At 36.7% G+C, this 27,158-nt stretch overlaps 2 protein-coding genes and 1 long non-coding RNA gene across 3 annotated transcripts; all 3 read right to left on the bottom strand.

The window, feature by feature from the left end:
* Positions 1-576: 576 nt before the first annotated feature.
* LOC148839947 (uncharacterized) lies at positions 577-5,593 on the bottom strand. The gene is made up of 5 exons (XM_088908822.1): positions 5,477-5,593; positions 4,601-4,618; positions 3,241-3,265; positions 2,427-2,621; positions 577-1,026 (listed from the first exon to the last, which is right to left on the bottom strand). Exons 1-5 carry the CDS (start codon positions 5,507-5,509, stop codon positions 812-814), a joined length of 486 nt encoding a protein of 161 aa, XP_088764948.1. The 5' UTR covers positions 5,510-5,593; the 3' UTR covers positions 577-811.
* A 2,587-nt stretch (positions 5,594-8,180) lies between these two features.
* LOC148839946 (uncharacterized) lies at positions 8,181-12,048 on the bottom strand. Its single transcript, XR_016088385.1, has 3 exons — positions 11,939-12,048; positions 8,932-8,943; positions 8,181-8,244 (listed from the first exon to the last, which is right to left on the bottom strand). It is a non-coding gene; the product is annotated as an uncharacterized LOC148839946 (long non-coding RNA).
* A 1,902-nt stretch (positions 12,049-13,950) lies between these two features.
* LOC148839945 (uncharacterized) lies at positions 13,951-26,915 on the bottom strand. Its single transcript, XM_088936311.1, has 9 exons — positions 26,814-26,915; positions 26,443-26,454; positions 25,292-25,315; positions 24,042-24,098; positions 23,242-23,298; positions 22,429-22,456; positions 21,575-21,637; positions 15,598-15,780; positions 13,951-14,374 (listed from the first exon to the last, which is right to left on the bottom strand). The coding sequence occupies exons 1-9, from the start codon at positions 26,913-26,915 to the stop codon at positions 14,166-14,168; spliced, it is 735 nt and encodes a 244-aa protein (XP_088792437.1). The 3' UTR covers positions 13,951-14,165.
* Positions 26,916-27,158: the final 243 nt, after the last annotated feature.

The following is a 27,158-nucleotide window of genomic DNA, read 5'->3' as shown; positions in this document are numbered from 1 at the left end:
TTTCTTCACCTCTCTCGACTTCGCACCTCCTGAGTGTCCACTCTTCCTCCCCCCTACTCCTGCCTCCTCCACACTCCCGGCTTTTGTTCTCCAATGGTTTATAATCTCTGCTGACTTCCCTGTCTTTCTCACACCCAAAGAAGGCTCCACACCCAAAAAGTTGTTTCCTTTCTTCTCTTTTCAGCATGGAATAAACTTGTTCCTTTGCAACCTATGCATGCTGACGCAGCTACCTATTTGAACTATATTATATTATATATTGGCTATTATTTACTTAAATAAATGATAAATTATAAAGTTTCATACCAAGATCCTTCAGATGAATAAGAGAACACATCGGTGTTTTAATTTTATGTATACACTACATTTACATATTCACAAGTCTTATTCGCTTTCAGGACCTGCATTTGTTGCACTTCATCTAAGATTTTAATATGTGGATGTTTTCGGTTTGAGGTTGTGAGTTAGTTACAGGTATAATAACGATTGACAAAGGCATGTACTGCATATACTGCACCTTATAGTGGAGTTAGTAAGTTGTTACAAAAAACACCAGCTAATGTCCAATAGAGGTACTATAGCAATTTTATTTTTAAAAAGAAATAGCATTTAAGGTCCTGGTACATAAGAGTTGTTATGTTCTCTTTTTGTGTTCTTATTGGCGGTCATTAATCACACAGCTTCTTAATGATGAGCGTACACTTTATTAACACAGTGCTCTATAACTCTTACTACACTAACTCTGTAACTGCCTAACCACCTGCCCCTCAATCCACTATTCTATGTCACGGCTCTTATCCCCATCTCACTTTCATTTGCTGATAACCAAAGTCATGGTGTCTAACATGGTGTAGACTGAATTCAAAGCCTTTCTATTCATTTCACAGCTGTGGAAATATTCCTCATGGAACAAACAGTCAACAGTTCCTAATATGTTGCTCTTGTTCACCAGTCTGCTACTTGAGGCCACAATACTGTCAGGATAGGGAGTGTGGTGCATCACCACCAGAATAGCAGGCTTGTGATCTGTTGAGATAGAAAAAGAAAAAAAAATAGATTAACATATTTGTTTTGAATAAAATCATTCAATATTCTTAATAAAAATTGGTTAAGAAAATGTGTTCACGTGTTTGCAGAGAGCTTTAAATAAGTGTTAAAAAGAAAAGCAAAAGCGTTTAAGGAGAGTGTTAAAATTATACAATACACTGTATACTACAGATAAAACTTCATTAAGACTACTGTATACAGCTGGCCCTTGTGTTACTAAAATTATATAGTTTCTCTGAAGTTAATGGAGAAGTGCAGTGCAAACTTAAAATAAGAATTGGGTTTAGGGAACTCCCAAGGTAGCAAAAAAGAGAGGTAATTGTGCTATGTGTTGTGACTCCTTCCCTCCATTGAAGAAGGACATGGACATATTAAAAAGTTGATGAAGAAGGGTAAATGTTGTCTCATAAACCTAGATTCACTATTATGCTTTAGGATACTTTAACACAAATACCTCTCTTTCTTGTACTAAGTAAAGGCTATTGTGTCTCTGGCTGACTGGTTGATTGAGATTTACATGATGGCATTACAGAGGTGTTTTGGAGTACATGATTATTATACAATAACAGTATTTGGAACTGCAAACTGGTACAGTTCTTGTTTGAATGTTTGCAGTGAAATTGCCCTTTAAAGAAGTGCAACAAGGTTACTTTCAGCCTTTTAAGTAAGGTCAGATATGACTAAAGGCAGATTTTTGGAGTATTAATTATTGCCAACTGAATCAGAGAAATGAGATGACAATTGTCCTCTTAGAAAATGTATCACCCTGGTAGCACTTTCCAAATTGTATATCAACCTGACTCAAACCCGCAATGTTTAGGTCTTAGGTCTCATACCGCCCTCTTCATGAGTGCTTTAATTTTTTGAGTCATTGTGGAACTCCCCTTTTCTTAAATTCTCAGGAACTGCTTACAGTATATTACACATTCATTGATGTCTGTTAGGTTGGTCAACGAAGAACCTTGATTTGTTGCTATTGAGGATTTAGTCTTGTTTTCTACATGCACATGACACAGAAGCATCATTCTTGTGAAAAAAATGACCTCTTTTTTCTTTTTTTCCTTCTTTTAGTAGTAGTTTTAACATTCAGCAGATTAAATCACCTCATGAACTGTGCCAAATCAACTCTCTCACTTAACTATGCTCTTATACAACAGTCAACCTCATCAAAGTAATTTGAGTGTGTCGCAGTCAGACACAAATGATCAATTAATCATAAGGTTTAGTCCACGTTGTAAAAAAGGCATTATTTATTTTCTTAAAACATGCATAAACAGAGTTATTGGTTTTCTGTGCTGCTAAATATGTAAATTCTTTAAACTTAGTCAGTGATTAGTCAGTGAAACTAAAGTCAGTGATTTGAAACAGTAATACTGTACCTGATATCTTATTGAGAGCGTCATCAATATCAGTCCCAATTCGGGAGCTGACAGGACAGAAAGCTATAATCACATCACAGTCTCCGTCTGTACTGGTGAGCTCAAATCTAATGCGCTGTAGAAGTTTTCCCAGGAACGTGGCCTGAACTCCCATTGTAGTTCCAGTTACCAGGACATGAAGTTTAATTGGAATATCTATAAAACAGAGATAAACAATGCAGGAAATTAAATGAAACTTCTAACATAAAATCTCACTTAACATATAGGATTAAATACTCAATCATTTTAACTGGGTAGTGATGATTTTTGGTACATTTCAAATATTTTTTTCTTATGACACTGTAGTTAGAATTGGTCTGCATATAGTCTTGTCATCAGTCATAAAGTATTATTACTGTACTGTACATAGTACATAGTACATTTCCTTCCACAGTCCAAAGATATACTGCTAGGTTTATTGGCTTCTGGGAAAAGTGGGCCTGGTGTAAGTGAGTGTTTTTGTTTGTGCATGATAAACTGGGGTTTCATCCACGATGCACCCTGCCTTAAACTGTGACTCTCAATTGTATAAGGATGTTGGTACACAGTTCTTAGGGTTAGGAATTTAGCTACCCATGTTACATATACAAAACTCTGCATTCCAAGTAGTACTTTAGTCAGTTACACTTCCAAAGCATTTGAAACTGCAGGAGCTATTTAATATTAATACACTTAATCCATAGCTACTGCATGCTGTAAAAAGGCTCTATAATCCTAAAAGATATTCCTTGTTTAGATGGACACTGCTGAACAGCACTATAAGCTTAAAAATTACCTTTTCCTAGTTTTCTTTTCCTTGACTGAGGGAAAAAAAACAAAAATAAGATGAAATTGTAATTAGCTTTGTTAAAGTATAATGTGCCATAAGTCTACTGTTCATACAAAACATGAATACAGATAAAATATGCATTCCAGATACAGTGTACTGTTACAGCTATAGGGACTAGGAAGTGTCCCTAAGAGTTTAGATAAAGTTACTAACACCTAGCAGTATAAATATCTCCAGCTCCAAGGCAGAGGAGGTGTTTGCCGAGATGTAAGGGGTCCCCTGATCAAAGACAATTGGAAAGTTTACCTTGTTTACCTAGTTAATTAAGCTTTGGGTTAAACATTGTCAATGAGCAGTCCAGAAACACACCATATAAGATCACATTAAGACTGCAGAGAAAGTAAGGATAACAGGAGAAGCAGAGGAGAAAGGGAAGAAGAGAGAGGAAAAGGAAAGAAAGAAGCTCAGACCTCTAGAGAGGAGGCAGGAGGAGTTAGAACTTGAAGCTTGCACTGGGCGAGAGCCCTTACTTCATGATCATCCAAGCAAAACCTGATTGGAGCTAAGTATTTGAAGCTTACTAGAGTAAGCTTTCTATTCTGTATTCTTAGGGAACTTGGGTTTCCCAAGTAAAAGATACCTCGGTTAGAGACAATAGGGAGATAGGCTCCCATTTATGTTGTGGCATCTGGGTTTGCAGAGAGAGAGATTTAACTGCAGGTTGTATTGCATTTAGTTAGAAGGCGGCTTATCTCTTATTGTGGCCTCTGTCTGTATTATTTAAGAGTTCAATACTTAGTAGCTGTCTGAGGTTTTCTGGGCGATTAGGATGTTAGGCCTCTGAAACACCTTGTCTGTTAATACTGTATACATACATAACTTGTGTGTTGTTGTTTTCTGTAGCATAGTGTTTGTCTTGTCATTATTAAAAAAACATTTGTTTAACCAAGTGTGCCTGGATTGTTTTCACCAAAGCTGTGCCAGAGAAGAATTAATGTGCCTCTTATTATACCAACCACTCGGGTATGTTCTGGAGAAATTACAAGTTGGAGGTCATGAATAATAGTATTTTTCTTATTGACTTAACTGCTCAGTCAATTTTTAATTTCCACCATTTTCATAACCCCCCCCCCCCCATTTGTAACAGTACACAAATTGTGAAAGAACAGGCAAAGGAAATGTGTTGATTAGCGAGTGCCCAATCAATGAGTCTGTACTACCTTTCTCCATCAATGCATTGCACATGTCCTGGAGTGTTCAGTCAGTCAGTGTGTCTATATTAATTCCTCTTTATCTTAATGCAATGTTAATGTACAGTTGCCTCAAGTTTGCATCATCATGTGTGTATCAGAAAAAAACAACTTACCCAACAGAACCAGAGAACCTAGAAAAAACAGACATGGGTTAAGCTTTATTCTTATCCATTACTATAGATATGCATTATGCAGACAGATCCAAGGCAGTGTATATATCATTCCATATTACAAAGTATAGAACATAGCACAGAAAATCCATACATGATCATTATATTTTCTGCAAATATTGTCGATTGTTTTTAGTAATTTATCTGAAAATACTATTTCAGCACAAACTCAATGATGAAATTACTTGTGAATTTAGTTTTATATTTTCCAATAAATGTACTGTATAGAACATAAGAAATCACATTTCACTATCTTTAATAAATTATGCATTAATGCATCTCACTTTAATGCTTAGTTAATGATTAGATCCTGTAATAACAGTCTGGATATGACTTTTTCCAGTGTGTTCTTTAAACTATAGAGTAAGTAATCAAGGAACCGACATATGTCACACACAGATTTAACCATGTGATATTTACATTTACACTTGAATTGTTTTATCTTTTAGTGGTAAATTACACATTTAATTTTTAAAAAGCATTTTTTTCTCAACCTTGAAGTAATATTAAAAAATGTATGAATGACTTTGACGAACATAGCAGCTTAATTATCTGTGACATATACAGTTGAAAAGCTTTAAGAGAAACCTGGCTAGTTTCTTCAATACATTACTGCATTAATAATATTTATCCCTTAGAAATAATAACCAAACAATTAATACATAAAATTAAAATAAACAACAGCATAAATCTGGGAAAAGCCTGCTAAAATATGTTTTACAGTAATATATACTGTACAAATTATAATGTACAAATAATTAAATTATTAAGGTACAGGAAAAAAACTTTTTTTAAACAAAAAATGAACAAATGACTTACCCAAAGTGCAACCTGAAAAACAGAAGCAGTCATACAGTTTTCAATTGTTTAGTATAAATTTAACTTTATACATTTTCAACCAAAAACTTTATAAATCATAATGAGTACAGTACAGTATGTACTATAGCATGTGGATGAAAAGCATCATACAAAGCTGCTCGAGGTGGAATGAAGCAGCAACCGTGGGTCTAAAGGTGAACCCAAGTGCGGTATGAGAGCGACAAAACAGGAACGCACACGTCAGAGGGGGGAAAACAGAGTGATGAAGCCAATTCATAGATGGGGAATAGGAGGCCATGACTGGTAAAGAAAAGGGGGAAGTTTGGCCAGGACAGAATAAAAGCAGGCTTGATCAGACTTCATTTCCCCAAAGGATTTTGCAGTGGAGGGTAACACATACTGTAGATCTTTAACCCATCCTGGCTGTCAGTTAAAGCTTACCCTTTGTGAATATAAGGACAAGGCTTTTGGAATGAGATGCGTGGAATGAAATGCCAGGAAAGTAGCCTTGCAAAGACTGTATACTTTGAGAAAGTTTTGGGAAAAGAAAAACACTAGTTTTGTTTTTTCATTTTTTAGAACATTGCTTAGTCCTCCCAAATTTAGAAACACAATATCAGTATTTATTTGATAAACACTGTTCAAGAAATTTAAAGTACTGCAGTTCAAAGTCCAGTTAGGGCTTCAAACAGTGACCAAGAGCTTTCATTTACATATTTCAAAACAGCTATACTTTGTAAATATTGTAAACCACAGAGTCTAATTTGATAAAAGTGCTCATTTGAGCCTAGGTTGAGCCGACTGTGTGTGTGGGACTCAGATAGCGCTTTGTCAGGTAAAGAGTATTGAGGACATGGGGATAGTCAGCCAGGGTGCTCTTTCGGATTGCTGTAGGTGAGGAATGCGTATCCCCACCAGTCAGTGGTGTGGTGTTTTTGATGTGTTAAAGACAAGTGGCTCGATGGTGGGTGGTTTGGAGGATACTAATTCTCAGCTTTGTGAGATTAGGTGTACCGCAAATGATTGGCAATTCTAATTTTAAAAAATAATGTATATCTTAAATTACTGAAATTATTGACATTTTAAAGAATTTCACAGAAGCATGAGTTTTTTTTAAATGAACTAAGATTTATCTTCGGTAAACATAGGAGGTTATGGAATTGTAGCTTTATAATGCCTTTTTTGGCAAAAATCAAATAAGAAATTATGTTAGCTGTCAACCCCTCATAGCAGTAGTACTATTTTTTTCTTTCAACAAATAAAAGCAATTTTTTTTTATCCCTAGTTTAAAAAAGAAATCTGACTGGTTCTTGCTTGCGGTCATTCTTTTAATGATGCAAATCAGAAAACATATTCTATAATTCTGCACCCCTGGTGCATTTCTCCTTTACGAGGCTCATTCTCTCCTCTTCCTCTCCTACACAAACAGGGCGAAGTCTTTACTCTCTCTTACTACTTGTATGCACCCAGAGGATGTTATTTTTTAAAACAAACTCACCAAAACAAGCACCTGGAAAGGAGAGGAAAGCAAGCATTTGTAAATGTTTTATTGTTCTTATACAATACCCTACGTAGCAAACTCTGTTTACTGAATACATAACAGAGGTGATGCTACTTACTGTACTTGTTATCTAGACAAATGTAGAATTATGTCATGGCACAGTTACAGTACAAGTCTTTTAACACAGCTGAGCCCGCGAGCAACATTGAAAGTTGGCAGATGCAGAGCTACATATATTAAATATTGTATCCATCCATTTTCTAACTACTTCATCCAATTCAGGGTTGTGGGGGAGCCAGAGCCTATTTCAGCAAGCAACAAGAGCAATGCAGGGTACACCATGGACAGGATGTCAGTATGTATTACATACTGTACACATACAGTACTGTAAATAATAAATTATAGTATAAGATTTGTTCACTTCATCCTTAAATTCAAAATTCATATATTAATAAAATGTTCATGAAATTATTTAATATTGTATGAGCTTGAAAACACTATAAAAGTGCACAGATAATACATTTCAGTGCTCTTTTCAGAGATTAGTAAAGAAAACTTTTTAATTGCCATTTGAATTATATATTAAATTGTGACAGCACATTCCGATGATTGCAAAAAAAAACTTTTGCTGTAGGAAACAAAAACATACATTGTTTAGTTTTCTTACACAAAACTACAGTGTATTTAGAAAAGAATTACGTTTTTTTCCCATTTCTATTTACATAACACTCCAGAAAAACACATATTATATAAAAACAGTCTAGTGTGCAATCTGTGACAGCCTTATTATTTTTAAAAACAATGGCTGAACGATTATATTACAGTACATTCATTTGGCATCATTCTTAAACAGATGGGACTGGGAAATAAACATTACAGAATTATATGTACTCCCAAATGTTTATTAACAGAGCTTCCTTTGTGCTATAGCACAGAGGTGAAAACAAATAAGACACAAATTGTCTTATTCATTTCACTTGTTCACAAACTGAAATTAATTTTTTATGACATTCTCATTTACTAATCTCTGAAATTTTTTAGCTTTTCATTTGAGTTTTACACATGCTTTAATTTTTATTGCTTTGCATGCTGTTGGTCAAAATTCATTCGGCAGTAATGTTTCTTTCATGAAGATATGAAAACACTAGTGAGACTGTGTTACTAGACTGTAAAAATGACATTAACAGTCATATGTATGAAATATTAAATTGTAACAGCACAGAAATAAACAGATCATTTTGGAAAAAATACTCACAACGCCTAGGATCTGGAAAGAAAAGAGAAACATTAATTTTCTTTGGTCTTTTTACATAAACTACAGTGCATTTTGGAAAACCAAAATATTTTCCTGTAGCATTATACAATAAACAGTAGTGTGCAATCCAAGACCGAGACCAATTATCCATCCATTCATTTTCTAACCACTTCATCCAATTCAGGGGAGAGGAAATCAGGATTGGATCCTGACAAGAAAAGGGCACAAGGCAGGATACACCCTGGACAGGATGTCAGTTCATCGCAGGGTACACACAAACATAGTCACGTACACACTCGCAGCACCTGGTGAAAACAAGTTCCTAGAAGAAAAAGAGACCTTTTTTTGATGATTTATAGTGCTCTGAAATTGGTGAATAATGCAAAAATAATTGAGATAAGACTATTCCTTCCAATGATATTCATCTTTCTGAGTTTCATGTTTTGGGAATTTTTTGGATATTTTGGCTCTCTATTTACATTATATTCTTTATACTTTTGCATGTTCAATATTATTCATATTTGTGCCTTTGAAATAAAAATATATTTCTGATGGTTTAAAATAAAAAAATTTAAACATACAATGACTCAATTTTAAAAAGACAGATCAGACGGCTAGCATACAGTAACTCTCAGAGGCAAAGTAGGAAATGGATTTTAGATACAGGATTTAAGAGTGTTTTCATCAAAACATACTCACCACGAATAGGGTCTGCAACAAAACAAAACATCAACATGTATTAGTCTTTATATTGTTTAAGTATTACGTAAATTCAACAATGCACAAGTTCACTACATCCTGGCAGAGAACCTCACCATGGGAGACTTGTAATACTGTACCTCTAGTTAATAATTCCAGCCTTCACTGTTCATAGGCCATCTAACACAGAATTGAGAACGAGGTAGTATCTTATTGTATGATAATTACAAGGAATGTATGTACAGTCGCAGTGGTAACATTATATAGCTGAGAGAAAGCAATATGTAGTGTAGATTATGGAATACGTGAAGGAGTATGCAGAAGCTGATATGTTTGAAAATGTTAATAATTTCCTGCCTAACAAAGATTTTTTAATGATTTCATGTTTTCAAACAACAAAGATGTAATTAAGCGAATAGAATACAAATGTAATGGTAACCACTGGGAAATTTTGAGTCCAAAAATAGAAGTGGTGAACTGGGAACAGATAGATTCAAAGTTAGCAAAAGAATAATAGTATTACTCAAAAACAATAAAAAAGGCTGAAACAAATTCATCCCTAAACCAATAAAGTCACAATTTAGAAAAGTAAGATATAATGTTTCAATGCAGTTATTAAAAAACGAAAATCAAATGGAAGTGAGTTCAATACAGACTGCATTAAAGGGTCAGTACCCTTGAGTACTTAAAGGTTCAGTACTGCAACAGTAAAGAAACTAAGTGGAAGTAAATAGTCATCCATCCACTTTAACTCCTTCAACTAATTCAGGATCAGGGGAGAGCAAGAAACTATCCCAGTGGAAAGAAATAGGAGCACTTGGTGAAAACCAAGGTGGACACAAGCCATACAGATAGCACAAGGGGTGTGGAATTGAACCCAACATTGTCCTGACATGGAAGTGTGCCATCCCTGTCTACACATGTTTTGCAGACTTGGAAACTGTGACTGTGTACCCGTTAGGGTATCTTGGGGGAGGTGCTGCAGGAAGATGGGGTGCCAGGGTCACTGCTATGTTCTATCTGGTCACTGTACTTTTCAAGTGAGAGTTGTGTCTGTGTTTCCAGTGTTAAATCAAGCCCGTTCAAGGTGGGCGTCAGACTCCACCAAGGGTGCGTCTTGTCTCCTCTCCTGTTCATCATGGACAGGATATCAAGGTGCAGCTGAGGTCTGGACTGTATCCAGTTTGGGGGGCCTAAGGGATGCCTAAGGGATGCATCTCTGCTATCTCTGTATTGTTGTCCTCTTTGCCTTATCTGACTGTGATCTTGCATTGGTGAGGTCTGCTGCTGACTATGATGTGGTTGGGATGAGAGACAGTACCTCCCAGGTCATGGCTGTCTCCTGGAAAACAGTGGTTTGCTCTCTCTAGGTAAGGGGGGGACAGCTGCCCCAAGTAGAGGAGTATCTTGGGGTCTTGAGGGTAGAGGGGATCATGATATTGACCAGCAGATTGGTGCAATAGCTGCAGTAGTTGAGACTTCAGACAAAGCTCTCGTTTTTTTTGTGTAGTAGATCTATATTCTAAGGTCACCTATGGTCATGAGCTTTGGGTAGTGACCGAAAGAAAGAGATTGCAGATAGAAGGAGCAGAAATTAACTCTCTCCGTAGGGCTGCTGGGTTTACTCTCCATGAGAGGATAAGGAGCTCTGCTGTCTGGGATTCCTGGTGATGTATCAGGCATGGCCCACTGGGAAGAGAGCATGGGGCAGACACAGGACACTTTGGAGGGATTATATCTCTCAGACAGCCTGTGAGGTCCTTGGAATGGCCCAGGAGGTGCTGGAGTTGGGAAACAAAAGTCTCGTCTGCTCCACAGCCTATTACCACCGCAACTCTTGTCAGGAATAAGTTGATGGATGTAAAATGGATTGATGTATGGATACATGATCATATAGATGTATAGATCAGAAGGCATTTCTTTACATAAAGGGTTCTGGGAGTCTGTAAGAAGCTACCATACCATGTTGTGGAAATCAATACCGTAGCTTCTTTAAGATTAATTACTGTAGATACTTACAACCAAGATGGCTAAATGGGATGAATGGGCTCTTCTCATTATATCTTTTACATCTCTGTGTTCTCAACTACTTGCTAAAATATTTTAACAAGAAACAATGACAGTTACTATAATTAAAATTAAATTCATATATCAATATCATAAATATAAAAAAATATAAAAAAGTTTTAACCCTCAATTTAAAAGCCACCATGGTTGAATATCTCACTTGATCAGGCATAGAATTTCAGAACCACAGAGCCCAAGTACAAAAACACTTCTCCTTTCATTTTAACTTCTTTGAACCCCTCCAATCTGGTTTCAAAGACTTCACCGCAAAGAAACTGCCCTGGTTAAAGTCACGTACGATCTTCTAATGGCTTCTGATTCTGGTTCTCTTTCTACCCTTATTCTTTCTCGGTAGAAAGAATGACTAGCATGACTAGCTGTATATTCTTCAAAGACTTTTGGAAATTTACAAAGCCATAAAAAATCACAATGCCACTCTATTGCAATATGTATATTTTTTCAAATATGAAAAAAAAAATCTTAAAAAAGAACGAAGACACATTTGAGTAAAGAAAAGGAAAGATCAATTTAAAGGAAAAAAGAAAAATCATATAGCCCCTGAGTGCAGACAGATCTTCTATACATATTAAAGCATGTGGTCTTCGTACCGTTAACAATGGTAAAATGAAACAGTTGCAGACTTGGGAATGGCCTATGCACTGAAATTAAGCTCGATAGTTTCTAGACACATCTAACAACAAGATCGATGGCAGGTGCATAAACAGGTGGGGTTAATAACTGTGCTAGAGAGCACATTCAACTGCTGTTGAGTTCTCCATACAATAGCCTTTACCTAATGTGTACTATTTCACTGAGCTTCCTGTCTTTATTGTTTTAAATTAGATGTTCATCTACTGTACAAAATTCTGCCCACAGACATTATTACTTCTTGCTAATTGCTGGACACTGACTAACACCTAGATAGAAGAAAATAACTCACCTGATCAATCATGTTAAGTCAATGTTCTTCTGGAACCTTCTGTTATTTAAAATGTCTTCTTTGCAGTATGCATTAATGAATACAAGGCTGTACTTTTTACCTGTCAGCCAAAGAGCTGCACTCAACGAAAAGTGAAACAAACTTTCACAGCTGCTTTCTGTTTGAGCTCCGTTATAATGGTACGAGTTAAACTGAAACCTCTCCACATCCTCAGGAGGGGGGGAGGACTAGGTTTACAAACCCTTATATTTTACAGATACAGACTATGACTGTTTGAATGTTTTTTCACCCATTTTTTTGTATTTGGTTATTTGGTCCATTTGGTGTACAAAACACAATTTCAAGAAGATTTTCTTTTTCAAACTAGAAATAATTATTTTAATGAATTTGATTAGCATCTAAATACTTTCTGTTTCTGTTTTTCTAGTAGTGTCAGCAAGTATTGCTGGTATAAGCCGTACATTGTGTGATACAGTATGTAAAGCAGAAAGAAAATGATGCTTTTAGTGCTCTCAGCTTGCACTGACACACGAGTCGTCTGGTCACACTAAGAACTGTGAGCACATCCCAGCAGGGACAGAACTTCACACTGAAGTATAGAAAATATTACAAACAGCCAAGGCAATGTTGTGTTTATAGCATACCACTAAAATTCAGTGGTAGATTCTGCCACCTTTGTCTTTTGCAACCACCCTTATCTCACTGTTATGAGTTTCTTCCGTACACCTGGGTCCCTGCCTGCGAGGTACAGTCATTATTAAAGGCGTAGTGGCTGCATGACTGCCTCTGCTGAGCAGGTGTGTACAGCTTGTTCAGCTGTCCGCTGCTACATGACATCACATCTCCAGTAAATTTCCAGAGGAATGGGAATGAGTTACAAAATGTCATTACCATCTGCAATCACCATCCCAGATTATCTACTTTGTTAAAACATGGCAATAAGTCAATCTATCATCACAGCCACATGGAGGATAGAAGAGATGTGATGCCACCTACAGTAGCAGTGGCCCATTAGGGTGTTTTTTTAACCTTACAACTGTGTGATTTTTGTGGCTGTGGGCCTTGACCGGTCACTATTTTGAACAATTTTCCAGTTGTGTAACGGAACAGTTCTTTCCGGACCCTATGCGGACGACACAATCCGAAATAGTGAGGAAACACTGGGGAAAGAGTCATGCAGGAATATGGGGATGAAACAAGGGGGACATGTCCAAAGTGCGCTGGTGCACGGGGGAGGTGTGGCTGAGGAAAACAGTCAAGTAGAAATCCACAGGGGAAATCCAAAACGAAAGCAAAGGTCCATGGCCGTGTAATCCATCCGAAAACCAGGGATTAAAAACAGGTGCCAGGTCAGGACCGGCGGGGGGAACAGGAGCAGGAAGCAACAACAACCAGGACCCGGGCTCGCACGATGCAGAGATCAGGTGCAGAGCCACGAGTGAAGTGAGCGCCTGGCTTATAAAGGTGAACTGAAACAGGGTGGAAACAAGGTACAGGTGCGGGGAAAGAGGCAAACGAGGAAGGGCTGGAGCACCCTTAAGAGGAGGGGTTTGCGATCGTGACAAGTTGCTATACAAATATTGGAAAGTAAAAAAGAAATATGACCTCTTAGAAATGAAGTAAACAATTAAAAATGATCATGTATACAAATTTCAGCTTATGTTCTAAATGATTTTGCAAGACATGTTCTACTCTTTCTTCAGCTAGCAAAGAAAATGCTTAGTCCTTTCATTCAGGGGCACAGATATTTCATGAGAGTCATTCACTTTATTAGAGGGACAAGCACAATGTTAATTAACAATTTCAAACAAATATTTACACACATTGCAATTTACTATCAATACGTTTTTACTACCAATCTGATTGGATTAATATTTATATTATATAAATTTTATAATTAAGACTTGCTTTCATATTTATTTCCACTTTAATTGTTACTGTAGGTAACCAAGTACTGTAGATCTAGAAACTTGAATACATTTTTATATAATAAGAATGCTCTAGTGAATACATCATATACATTTGGATACATATGAACTTATTAAACGTGGATTATTATTATTAAACATAATCAATCATCACAGGTATAACATATATTTAATTTTAATTAATGTTATACTGTATATTCATCCTTTCAAAAATAGAATAGAAAAGAATGCACCTAATTGTGAAAAGCATGCAAACACAGTCTTTAGGCTGTATGTTTCTTCTCCTGTGTTAAAGCCCTTTAAGATGAATAATGGATTAGCATCTTGGATACTAAATTCACAGCTCTCTCATTGATACTACAGTTTTCCAGTAGTCCCCTATTTTCAAAGAATAGACAGTCAACACTTAATTTTACATTGTCTTTCTTCACCAGTCTTGCACTGTCAACCACAATAGCATCTTGATTGTGAGTGTGGTGCATCACCACCAGAATGGCAGCTTTACAATCTGTTCAGGGAACAAAAGAAAATTGATTTTGAAATTAAAAACTACATAATTACACGGACACCACTGTTCATTCTGTTCTTTGAAGAGGTTCTTGAACTTGCAGTATGTTTGATGGAACTACTGAGATACAATTTGTCTAAAGACAACAACATAGTTTTACATACAGTACAGCATGTACAGATAGAGTACCTTAGTTTGGAACATGACAAATGTATTTACCGATTTACTGCTGCATTAAATTAAATTTAAAGATTCAGAAGTTCTGTGAGTCACATTTTAATTTGAAAAAATATTTTTAACAGTATAGTATATTTACAAGAGAATTATATTAGGTAAATCAATTACATGTTTTATTTGATTTGTTAGAATTACTTACAGGACATTTCTACCAATTTTATAAATACATTGGTTAGTGTTTTGAAAGGATTGATGTTTTGTAAACATTGCTTCTGTGTATATGTGACATTATTTTAAAAAATCAGAGAATATGTTTTATTTTTAGGAAAAGGAGTTTCTTTCAAGATAATTTTTTTTGCAGAAAATGTCAGTCATGCTTTATGACCTTGAGCACTTCAAAACTGCTATCTCCATTGAAATTCAATTTAAAGATTCTTGTCCTTGTCTGCCACTTTCTCCATCATAATAAGACCTCATTTCTTCTTTCATTTATCTCTTTTTATATAATTTTTTAGACTAAGGCTCCTTTAATAACTTCTAGATAGTTTGTTTTCAAGTACATGGAGTAAAGACAGAAAATAACAATTTAGTGTTTCAGACATTGCACAGTACAATGTTAAAATATAATTAAAAGTAAGTTTCTTTTTTAAAATTAATACATAGTACGTATGATTATTGTTCCAAATTTATTTTGTAGAAAAATGCAACTGACTGCTCCAATAACAAATAGCTTTGAACATTGTTGATTCACTTTGTTGATTGACTGATTTCTCAGTGTGACAAGAAAAGCACAAATTGTTTGGTGAAATGTTTTGCATCCAGGAAAGAGCAACACTGACAGATTTCATCGTGTATCCTGTCATGTAGCCACAAGAAGCGTAACTTACCTGGAAACATCAAAAAATATTCCAAGAAAGTAAAATAAATGTAATGTTTACTTTTTTAAACATTCCTGCATCTAAAATAAAGTTAAAATTATAGTTTTGAAAAAATAATTCATACAGTTTCTAACCTCAGAAGTACATTCGAAGTCTTCAAAAGCCTACCTGAAATCTGCGATAGTGCTGCATCAATGTCAGTCCCTATACGAGAGCTGACAGGGCAGAAAGCCACAATCACATCGCAGTTTTCTCCACTGCATTCTTCAATGTGTGTGTGCTCTTGAAGTTTTCTTATGAAGTCAAGGTGGGCACCCAGGGTATTTCCAGCAACAACAACCTGGATTTTAACTAAAATATGTATAGAAGAGAGATAAGGGAGATTGAAGGAGACATCTCATGTAAGATATCTAGTCAAAGAATAAAAAAACCTAGATATTACATTTGCAGCAGATAGGTGGATTATTTTATAGATTAGAATTGCCACGTGTAAATATTTCCCATTACATTCAGAGTGAAGAAGTTGACCACAGTCAAAGGCAGAAGCTTGAATGTAGAATTAATGAAGGTTCTCAGCACAAGTGTCACAGTAAGGTGACCCTTAAAACCAAGAATTATACTCCACCTAGCAATTTTAAAGGATTCTATTAATCTTTCGGAATCACCAGTGCATCTACAAGTCAGACAAGACAGCTTTCATATATAATATCACATTTATTATAGTCTGTCATTTTACCAATTTCACAATCACTGTATATCATAGCACAACAATTATACAATAACAATTATACCATAACACAACAGTTTCTATAACTGCCTACCCAACACACAGAACACATAATACATCTCATCTCGGAGGCACTTAATAACACAAGAGTACAAAGAAATCCCATGGACCCCAGTTACCAGAACCAATATTCCAAAGGGAACTTCCATCAGGATTATTTTATAAACCAGCACCAGTAAGTAACCTGGTGTGACTCCTTCCATTTCACTTAAGAAAAGGGATGGATCTCTGTGTAGTTCCTTTTGTAAAGTTGTGCAGGCCGAGATGAGAAGTATTGGAGGACCATATGCAGTATGGTCGTCTGTCAAAAACTAGCAAACGTATCTGTTAACCGTGATGGGAGAGTCGTCGTCAGGGCAAGATCCAAGTTCAGGAACATAGGTACACAAAGTTACAAGTCCATTTACCGCAGGAACTATCGCTCTTCTTGGAAAACCCAATACTGAGCACAGGAGATCTACTGAGTAGCACTTGAGTACTCTGGTTCAGCGAGGTATGGTGGAAAGTGTAACCATTGATTGGTTAATTAGTTCCGAGGTTTGTGCCTTCTCAAATTAACCTGAGTGGATGAATGTTTCTGGTTGCGGGACCCTGAGAACCTTTGGTGGTTCTTAGACATATTGTCCAGTCCTGGCCTTTCCAAACAATGTGGTTCCCACCTGCCCTCCCCCACCTTGATTTTTCCTAGATCAATGTCAGATAGGGAGCAAAGAAGATGATCTCAAAACCCTTCATCACCTGCTCCCTGTAGAGTCCTTTTTGTCAGCGTCCTCTCCTGGGTCCAATGAGATCTGACCCACAATTCTTCCTTTTTCAAAGGGGTCTTTGTTCTGTTTTGACTGGGGCTTTTTAAGCCTTCCTTTCTGCTCTTGTCTCTACTTCACGTGTAATGATGCATTGTTCCACTGCGTCCTGACCTTACGCCCCCCCTCTCAGTCACATATCCATTCTAGTCTGTTTACCCACTGAATGGAGTGGTAATTACCCAGCATCTGTGTTAAGAGGGCCTTTGGTCAGGACAGGAAACACAGAGGACAGGGCATGAAACCGCATCAACACTGGGGAGCTACTGGCCCATCAATGCAATTACCATCCATAGACCCCTTGACACCTGGTGGCTACACATTCATTCCTGATACACAAGGATATAAAATGTAAGCAGTTTAATTTTCTAAAGAAATATCAATTTAGAAAATACATAAGAAATTGACTGCCTATTTTGATCACTTGCCCAGATATATTTCTGTTTTAACAAAAACAAATCTCCATAGATGAGGAATGAATTTAAATATTTTTAGATTTGATTTAATGATTTATATGAAAACCTCTGTGACTTCATTTAAGATAAGATCACTTTATTGGCCATATACAATTTCTTGTATTAGGAATTTGTCTTTTCGCTTACCCCAACTTGCTCTCAACGAGACACACAGACAGGGAGAGAAGCTTGGGGTCAGAGTGCAGGGTGAGTCATTTATATGATGCCTCTGGAGCAGTCAGGGTTAAGGGCCTTGCTCAGGGGCCCAACGAAGTAGGATTCCTCTGCCGGCCCCAAGATTCGAACTGGCAACCTTCCAGCCACAGGCACAGATCCTTAGCTACAGAGCCACTCCAAAAATACCATAATAATTATTATATTATAAATGCTCATTTTGTGCATTTTTTTCACTTCTAGTTTTGAAACAGAAGACTACCTTAAGTAAGCAACCAGTTTTGTTTTCAATTTTATGGACTAATGCACAGAAATTGGACATGTCACTTTTTTGTTGTTTAAATACTATAATACAGCACAGGTTCCCATCAAAGGTTGCCTTAATTTCCCTGCAATTTCCCTCACGGGATCAATAAAGTATCAATCTATCTTAAGTATTCTACTGAAAGAACACTTCAGTTTTTCACTGGGATTTGTTGAAATCAGTATAGACCCTGTAGTGGTTGGTATCGGAGCCTCCAAACCCTGACCTCTTTCCCCTCTTTTAGCAAACTCACCTCCCCTCTCCCTGCCTCTATAAAAGGGGGCACCCTTTTGCTCTTCTTCATGCCACCCAAAACTGTGCAGCAGAAGGCATTACTCTACTCCATGTTTTGGCAGCACATCAACTAAAATTGGAATGATACCCCACTCCGTTCCCTCCTTCCTCAGCTTTTTCTCAGTGTCTACTAAGAAACGTGTGTCATTACACGGGGGTGTCTTCAGTGTGGAGGCAGAGCCCTGGATTAAGGGGGACGCATTGCCTTAGCAGCCACAGCTGTTCTGACTGATTAAGGACAAGCCGCAGTGGTGCGGACCTTTAAGATGCACCGAACATGTCTAGGAGGGATGAGCGGACCCCGCAAGGGGAGACCATTCCACCAACAGTCTCGGAGGGGATTGTGACTGGGCGTAAGGCCGTTGTTTTTCTTTTTGTTCATTTTTTTCTTTTCACATGTCTCGCCATGTGTCTTCCACTGGGACAGGTTGAGTTTTTATTTTTGTTTTAGCCTTGTTTGGTTCCCTACTCTTCCAGACTAGACCCCATCAAATAAGGTAGGTCCAGTCTGGATACCGCTGTGCCAAGCGTTTCTTTTTCCCAGGCTGAACCCCGTTAGATAGTGCAAGTCCAGCCTGGATGCCTCGGTGCACAGTGGCACATTTTCCTTTTTGTTGTTTTTTTTCCCCTTTTTCTTTTATGTTTACTTTTTGGTTTTTGCTAACCTCACACCAGTGTCTCTGCCCCTCAGACTGGGCATCAACTTATACCCCTGCTGGCCCCACTAACACCACTTCCAGCAGCAACCTTAGTTTTTCCCAGGAGGTCTCCCATCCAGGTACTGACCAGGCTCACACCTGCTTAGAGTCAGTGGGTTGCCAGTTGTGAGTTGCAGAGTGATATGGCTGCTGGCTGGAATAGTCAAATTTGGATGATGTAATTAAGACAGGGATCTTTTTTCCAAGTCTGTTATTTAACGTAGATGAGTGCAGAGCTTTGAATGCAGTAGCAAAATAATATTACAAATTTCAAATGAAAAGCATCCATTTGAGCTTGAAGATACTTATTAAAAAGACTTGGGTGTTTGTCGTGACATCATTTTTATTTTATAGGCAATTTGTGAAAGCAATAAAAATGTAATGCCAGAATATATAGTTAAAGTGTAAGAATAAAAATCAAAAGTTAAAATTGCACCATGAGACCATTAAGATGCCATTCAGAATATTGTGTTCAATTTTGGAACAAGAAAGATGTTGCTGCTCTGGAATCATTCCATTGGAACAATAAACAGAACACTGATGAAAGTAATATACTACACTAAAAGAAATTAATGCTGTTAGTCTTGAGCAGAAAGACTGCAGGGGGACATGACTTAAATATCAAAGATCATCAAACTATTACTATAAATTGATAGTTCTTGGAAGTTTCATCAGAAACTTCCAACCACTGTGTTAAAAGTGATTTCACAAGGAACAATGACGTCCAGGAATAACATGCTTGTTCAAGGGGCAGCACCCTATCCACAGGATGAGGAGGTTCAAACTCCATTCAGGAAGTGGAGTTAATTGTGGGGTAGCTGCAAAGGTGGAGATCAGGTGGTGAAAGGATGCATGAGACAAATGTAAAAAGATGTGTTTGTGCTATATATTGCGATATGCTATGGAAGCCCGTTTCCGCCAGGGAGTAAAAAAACGCGCTATGGTATCTCAGAATTCCGACTTAGTATCTCAGAATTGCAACTTAGCATCTCAGAATTCCGACTTCGAAATAGCCCACATTTCATTGTCTGTCCTTTTGTTATTGCAATGGATTCGGGTTCTAGGGCTTGTGCCTTTGCCGCTCCCACCCTACTTCGTGCCTCACTGCATTGGCTCGAACCTAGGTCTTGCCAGCTGAGCTAAAGAAGACCTTTTTTAAGTAAAAAAGGACATACAATGGAAATATGTAAAAAGTATAAGTTTCAGCTTTTATAATTTTGAATTTCTCTGGATGTGAAGTGTCTATTTCTGTATCTTATTTCATATTCTGTTTCCGTTTTTGTATTTCTGGTGTTTAAATAAAAAACTTTTTTAAAAAGCCCACCGTCCACTATTCTGTGATTCTGTGATGATTAATGTGGAAACCAGATCTGATTCATCCTATGTCATCCTGTTTTTTCACCCCGTCTTTACAAAAGCATGAAATGATAAATGTGATGATTCAAGCAGGTTGATGATTGTTGAAATGTTATTGATGATTGAAAAAATGTTACGATTATAATAATTACTTAAAATAATAATTCCATGAGTTCCAATAATTACTCTGGGGATTAATGACTTGAGAGTGTTAATCGTGGTAGTAACTCAAGCATAAGTTAGTATCACACATGGGTTATGTTAGGGTAGTGACTCGAAGGGTAAAATCCTGTTACTAACTCTAATGGTTATGGCAGAGTAGTAACTCAAGTGGTAGAGTTACTACACTAACTCGATTGGTTGTGCCGGGGAGTACCAAGAATGCCTGCAGGACCTATTGAAGCTCTTGGTGTCACCAAAGGTTGGGTGTCCTGTCCTGAAATATGCATCTTGTGAGGAATGGATAGAAACTTCATTTTATACTCTCCCCAGTGCTGGGTAATGATAGGACCAAAGAAAATCACCACAAACTTAAATTCGAGTAGCAGAAAAACAGCATCGGTATGGTGACAAGCGAGCAGCTGCTCTGTTACAATATCTGTCCAGACTTGGACACTTCCTCTGACAAACAAACTATTGTTCACCTTTTTGGGGAATGTATTTGTTCTGGTTTTTTTTTGCAATTCCTGTTATGTCTGTTCTTCGTTATTTATTTTTTTCATAATGACAAAAATAAAAAAAGAACTTATGCTTCTTCTGATATTACAACCTCTTTTTGTTGTTCAAGGTGAGGAAATTAACTAAACGTTTTCACTAAAAGTTTGTATTACAGTATATTGTATCATGTTGACTATGTATCTTTTTACTTATATTTTACTAAATCCGTCTCAGGATGTCTGGTCTCGAAAGATAACATAGCCACATGATGTCTTTACGCATAGCTGGCATAGTTCTCAGGGAAATGACCAGTGAGTGACCTCTCCTGGAACAAATGGTCTATTCGGCAGAAGGGGCTGCTTGTCACCGTGCTGGCAGTAAAGAAAATATATTTACTGGTCAGCTTTTTAGAAATACCATACTGTATATAGCCACAATGCAAGCAGAGAGTCATGTGGGAGTGTACCTTGTATTGTTTGTTTCACTATATGAAAGAGCACTGTAAATGTTGTTTTTTAACACACAAACTCTCGGCTGAAGCCCTTTGTTTGGCACAACAATGGTTAACGCAATTCTCCAGAATATACACCGTCTCACCGTGAACCCTTGAATCCTACCTTTGCCTAGCAGAGGAGCTCCCAGGAATGTCTGATTCCATGAAGTAATAGAGACATATAAATCTGAAAATAAAACAAAGAACTTATGGTTGTATTTTATCAAACCGCAAAGCACAAATGTAGTTCATATCTATGCTTTAAAAAGACTATTGCACAGAACTGTATAACACACAAAGTCAGCTGCAGAAGAAATTCATTCATGGTCTGGATGTTTTGTTTTTTTTTCCAATAAAATGTAGATAATAAATATTCGAAAGCTTTGTGACTGCATACTGCAGAATGTTTCATTACCATTACAATCTCCATACACCACCATTCCCCATGACAGTGCTCTCACAGCTCTGTATAAACTGAAATCTGATATATTTGCATTATTGCCATGGTGAGGACAAAATCCAAGGCAGTACTTTCAATGCATTGGTGGCATCCAGAGTGTTACAGCTGTAGAGTGTTTGTTTAGCTCGCATAGTTTAGAAACAAAGAAAAATAATTATTGTTCCCTGTTTTGGAGAATTTTTTTCTTTCAACCAGTAGACTGAAAACGAAACTCAGAAAGTTTACTTCTCTGACAGGGGAAACTTCTGAAGTCTAATTTGAATTTCTTTACAGGCTCATTGAAAAAATAATTTTATATAACATATGTAATAGCAGTTACAGTATATGCAAGCTGTTATATTACTTACATTGAAATATAATCAAAAACTAAAATTAACAATCTGTTGTATTTACATTCATATTGATGCTAATACCTACAAATAAGACATTTTCTTAGATTGAAACTGAATGTGCATGTATTAAAGCACTTGTGGAGCAGTTAAAAAATTCTTAAAATCTGAAAAGGGTTGCATAATTACCTCGAACCAGTTTTCTTTTTAGATAACACTAAAATAGAAATGATATATGTAATATATTAGTACCATATTAGTACAGTACATCATACCTTTCTAACACATTTTAATATAAAAATAAAAAGTGTTACTTCAGAATGTGTTTTAGGTATGATTAGGGTAATGACAATATTAAAAAGCAAAATTCAAAGAAAATGTTATAACTGTGACCATATCAAAGATGTTACAGTAATTTGAAATATTGTGAGTGGCAGATGTTTTTTTCAGCATTAATGTACATGCTGTGTCCAAAACAAAATAATGTGAAGTGCTTTAGAAGTACTTACACTGTCATTTAGTAAATACAAAATAATATGTAAAGACAACTTACTTTTTCTTTCAATATATGTGTGATATGTAGCATTTTTGCCCTCACACACAGAAGAACATAACAGAAGGTAAAACCAGATGAAGCAATTTGTCCCATAAAGCTAATTGATAATTAGCAGTTAATTAATCCAAAGGTAAAAAATCTCATCCAGCTGTTTGTTGAAAGAAGCCAGGGTATCAGCTTCAACTTCATGGCTGATTAACTTGTTCAATACAACCATAACCCAGAGTAGGTAGTAATACGCAATTTAAATTGCAATGTAATCATATTTTGCCAGTTTGAATACATTATAAAAATAGATATTTTAAAGCAGTAAAATGTTTGACATGGGAAATAAAAGGCATTGTTTTAAATAGCTTACAGTGTATGAAGTAAGCAAATTTAGAAATATAAATTAAATTATAAATGTAAATTACACAGACAAAAGAAGACTTTTTGAAAACACTTACCCCTACTAGAAGCTGAAAATGACAAAAAAAAACATCCAATATACAAGATGTAACTGTTTTAATTTAAAACTATAGCAGTGTTCTAATTGTTGACCACAGACCATTCTTTTTCATTGGCACTTCACTACAGGGTACTGCAGCACTTTACTACCCTAATGTTAAAGGATCAGATAAGACATTTGCTTGTTAATCAGCTAATTAGCTTCCTTGTGAATCCCTCACTGCAAGAGTATTACCTTGTCCCACATGGCCATGATCATCTTTACAATGCATATTAGAAACACAGTAGAAAATTCTCCATGAAAGTTGGTTACAGATCTGCTGTTTTCTAAAAGTGTCAAGACTCCTCTTCCAGCTTTTCAATGTCAAGAAATGAGCAAATAATTTGTTTTTCATCCATTTTGAGAACAAAGCTAACTTGGTTGGTCACATTTTGGGGAAATCATCGGCTTTTCCCATCACCCCTCAAAAAGAAGCTAATCTCCCTTCTAGGCACTGACATACTGTCCCCAGTTTTTTACAACAGACTTTGTAAGTAAGTCATGTTGTTCAGCAACAAAGTCCTCAAGCAATTTAATGAATTTGCAAGGATGCAATGATTAAATTCCTCGACTGAATAGAGCTCACAAGAATCAAGACAGCCTTTCTACATGATCAAACTGCAATACTTCCTGCAGGTGGCATCCTGTGCATTCCTGAACGCAATTTAGGAATATTACGTATGAGGCAGGGGTTTCTTCTTTAATTTTGTCTTGTATTATTTTCAGCAGTTCAGCATTTTTCCCACATACATTTTATACCCCAGGTGACACCACCGTATCATCAGCCTCTTGACACAGCCCTTTACTCTCCTTGGCCTTTCAAAGAATAAAAACTCGTCTGTAATTTCAAATTTGTCATTAATTCCTTTGTCAAAAATCAAGAGCTATGCAGTTTCCTTTAAGATAGTGCTGGCATCCAATGCTAATGAATAAAACTTAAATGCCACTGCCTAAGTCTTCTGTAATTTATCATGGCAAGTGTGTCAGTTTTGCATGATCACCAAATGTTTTTTAATTTGATTTTACTTGCTGGACAAAGCTTGCTGTCTCTACAAAATATTACTTCCAAACCTCTCCTTCAGAGAAAGACTTTCTCAGTTTTGCAATTTGCTTTACTGTGGCACAGTATTTGTCCGTCCATTCTTTGTTTAAAATGTGACACTGTTGACTTTCCGCTACTTTGCCCCACTCATTGCAAAACTCATTGCATGTAAAACATGGCGTGTTTTAAAATTTTATCTGATATTTGACAATTACACATTTGAGCACAGAAGTAGAGATGTTTGCCTCACCTCTACCTCTACTAAGAAAAATTGTATTTCCAACACTCTGTGTAGTGCATATATAGTGGCAGTTGTTCTTTATTGCCATTATTTTTTATTCTTTCAATAGAAAGACAAATTGTTCCCTGTGACACACAAAGGTCCAAGCTTGATTTTTTCATAATATGTGGATGAGAACTTGAAGATTTTTAGTTCGATCTGCCACATCTTAAACCAGTTTGCTAACTGTGATAGGGTAACCATTAATTTTAATTCCACTGATTTAACCAATTTGTTTCCACTTTACACTAATATTCACTGGCACTTCTCAGTTTTCACTTCCTGAGGTATTAAGGTATCCTCAAATTTGTAATGCATTCATAAAGAGAAACTGTTTGAAGATCAAAATAAAAATTAAGATTTTTTGAATTAGGTTTCCTCAACAGGATGTCCTACAAGGCAAAATTTCTGTTATGAAAATTAATATACTGGACATTTTACACATAACTTTTTTTTTTAAAGATTCTCATTTCACTGCCACCAAACTGTCCGAAAAAGTGTTCTAACCTGACTAAATATGTATGGAAAATTCTACATTTCGATAATTAATCTTTTGATTTAAAAACAGGAATGTCATTAATATACAGCAAAAATTAAAAAACAAATACTGTACTTCACTGTGAACTTCAATAGAATATTAAATTGATGGATCACATTACTGTCGTGTTTAATACATTGATAACTCACCAACACAATCAGGAATACTGAAACCTGAAAAAAAAAGAAAATATGCATAACAAAAATAATTCTCCAGTTTTTTAGCATTTGATTTTACAGTCTAGTCATTTGAAAGGTCATGATGCAGTTAGAATTCCATGCAAATGACTACATTCACATATGTGACTACAATTTAAGGAAAAACCAAAGGATTCAATTAATTAATGTAGTGTGTATTATCTGTACAATTGTTCCAACACTAAACAGGATGAACAGGACCAGTGTATGGAGATCTGCTCCTGGACGTTACTTTATTTAACTTTGATTCCACTGTGGCACCAACTTCAAGTTTCCAGCTAAATAAGTAGGGTGTGCAGTTGGTGAAAACATTTGTACAAGTAAGATTTCTGTTTTCGAATGGTGTATTAAGGAAACAATAAGAGAAAACAGGAAAGGAAAGAGGAAAGAGGAAACAAAATATAAACAAACCAGATGCAACTTTTTATAAAAGGAAGGTTAGTGTCAATTATAGTGAATGAAAGGTAGTGGAGTAGCTGAGGGACAATCAGTAGTTCAGAATTAAAATGAATAAATTGGGGCTAAAATAACAAGATACATCTCAGGTGAACAGGAGAATATAGAAAATCATCCCCATTGCAAGAAACTCTATCTGATGGCTACTGCCTCTTGATGTTCTTGATGTAAAAACTTAAGTATAAACTAAAATAATCAAGAGAAATGTACAAAAACAGGCCTAGTCCACATTAAGTCTTTCCTAATTTCTGTATAATGTAATCTGTTAATACAAAATGCAAACTTTTCAGAGTAATTACATTGTAATTATACAGTAGCTGGTTATTTCCTCTTCACCCCCAAATCTGCTCTTCTACTCTTATGAATAACAGACTTGAAACATCTATTAGGGCACATAGAAAATGGCACTATGGAGAAATAGCACATAGAGACTTTCGATCAGAAATGCAGTACACCCTATACTGTATGTCAGTAGAGTGCTTAGTATTGTCCTGTATCACAGTCAAAGAAAACTTTGAACCCTGTAAATTCAAATGTGAAGGAAATGGAATATTAGACTTTGTGTTTCACAAAAAAAAAACACTTGGGAAATTAGTAAACTAATACTCACCTCAAACACAAACTGAAAAAAGAAAACTAATACTCACCAGAACCAGAACCTGAAAAAAAGAAAACAGACAAGTATTATAAAATTGTTTAATTGGGCCTCTCAATTGGCACCAGTAAAGATGTGTACTGTATGTTGAGCTTATGATCATGGGTATGGGCTTGGGTCATGTCACTAGCTGACTGTGACTCCCCGAGCAGTAGAGCACCATATCCTGAGCACCACTGAGTGTACGCTGGGCTCAGTCATCCCGTGCTCTCAGTGACACAGTAAGCAGTGAGAGGCGAACTTCTCCTAGTCACAATCGCAAGTCCCTCCTCTTAAGGGCGCTCCGGCTCTTTCCCGTTTTGCTTGATTTTCCTGCAACTGACTCCTGTCCAGCCCCTCCCTATAAAAGCCAAACGCTCCTACCATTCTGGGCTCAGGTTTGGAAGATGGACGCCCGGAAGCCCGGCTACCAGCAAGTCCAGGAGAGGCTCCACAGCATAGGCTTCCCAATGGCGTCCTGACCATCTGGGTCTGGGGTTTGGAGTGCCTGGCCCCGTTACCCCTTTTTATTCCCCCGACCCTTCACCGGATCCCGCTCCGGTTTTTAACTTTTGTTGTGTCTGTCAAGGATGGATTACCAGGCTCTGGACTTTTGCTCACCCTGGATTTCCCTACAGACTCCCTTTGGACTTTCGCCTGGACCACACCCCCCTGAGCACCAGCGCACCGTCGACATGCTCCCCTGTTCGTCTACCAGCCCTGTTCCTA

The sequence above is a fragment of the Atractosteus spatula genome, chromosome 2 (genome assembly GCF_055471065.1).
Source record: "Atractosteus spatula isolate fAtrSpa1 chromosome 2, fAtrSpa1.hap1, whole genome shotgun sequence".
Lineage (NCBI taxonomy): Eukaryota > Metazoa > Chordata > Actinopteri > Semionotiformes > Lepisosteidae > Atractosteus > Atractosteus spatula.
This window is presented reverse-complemented; position numbering and strand designations above follow the sequence as displayed.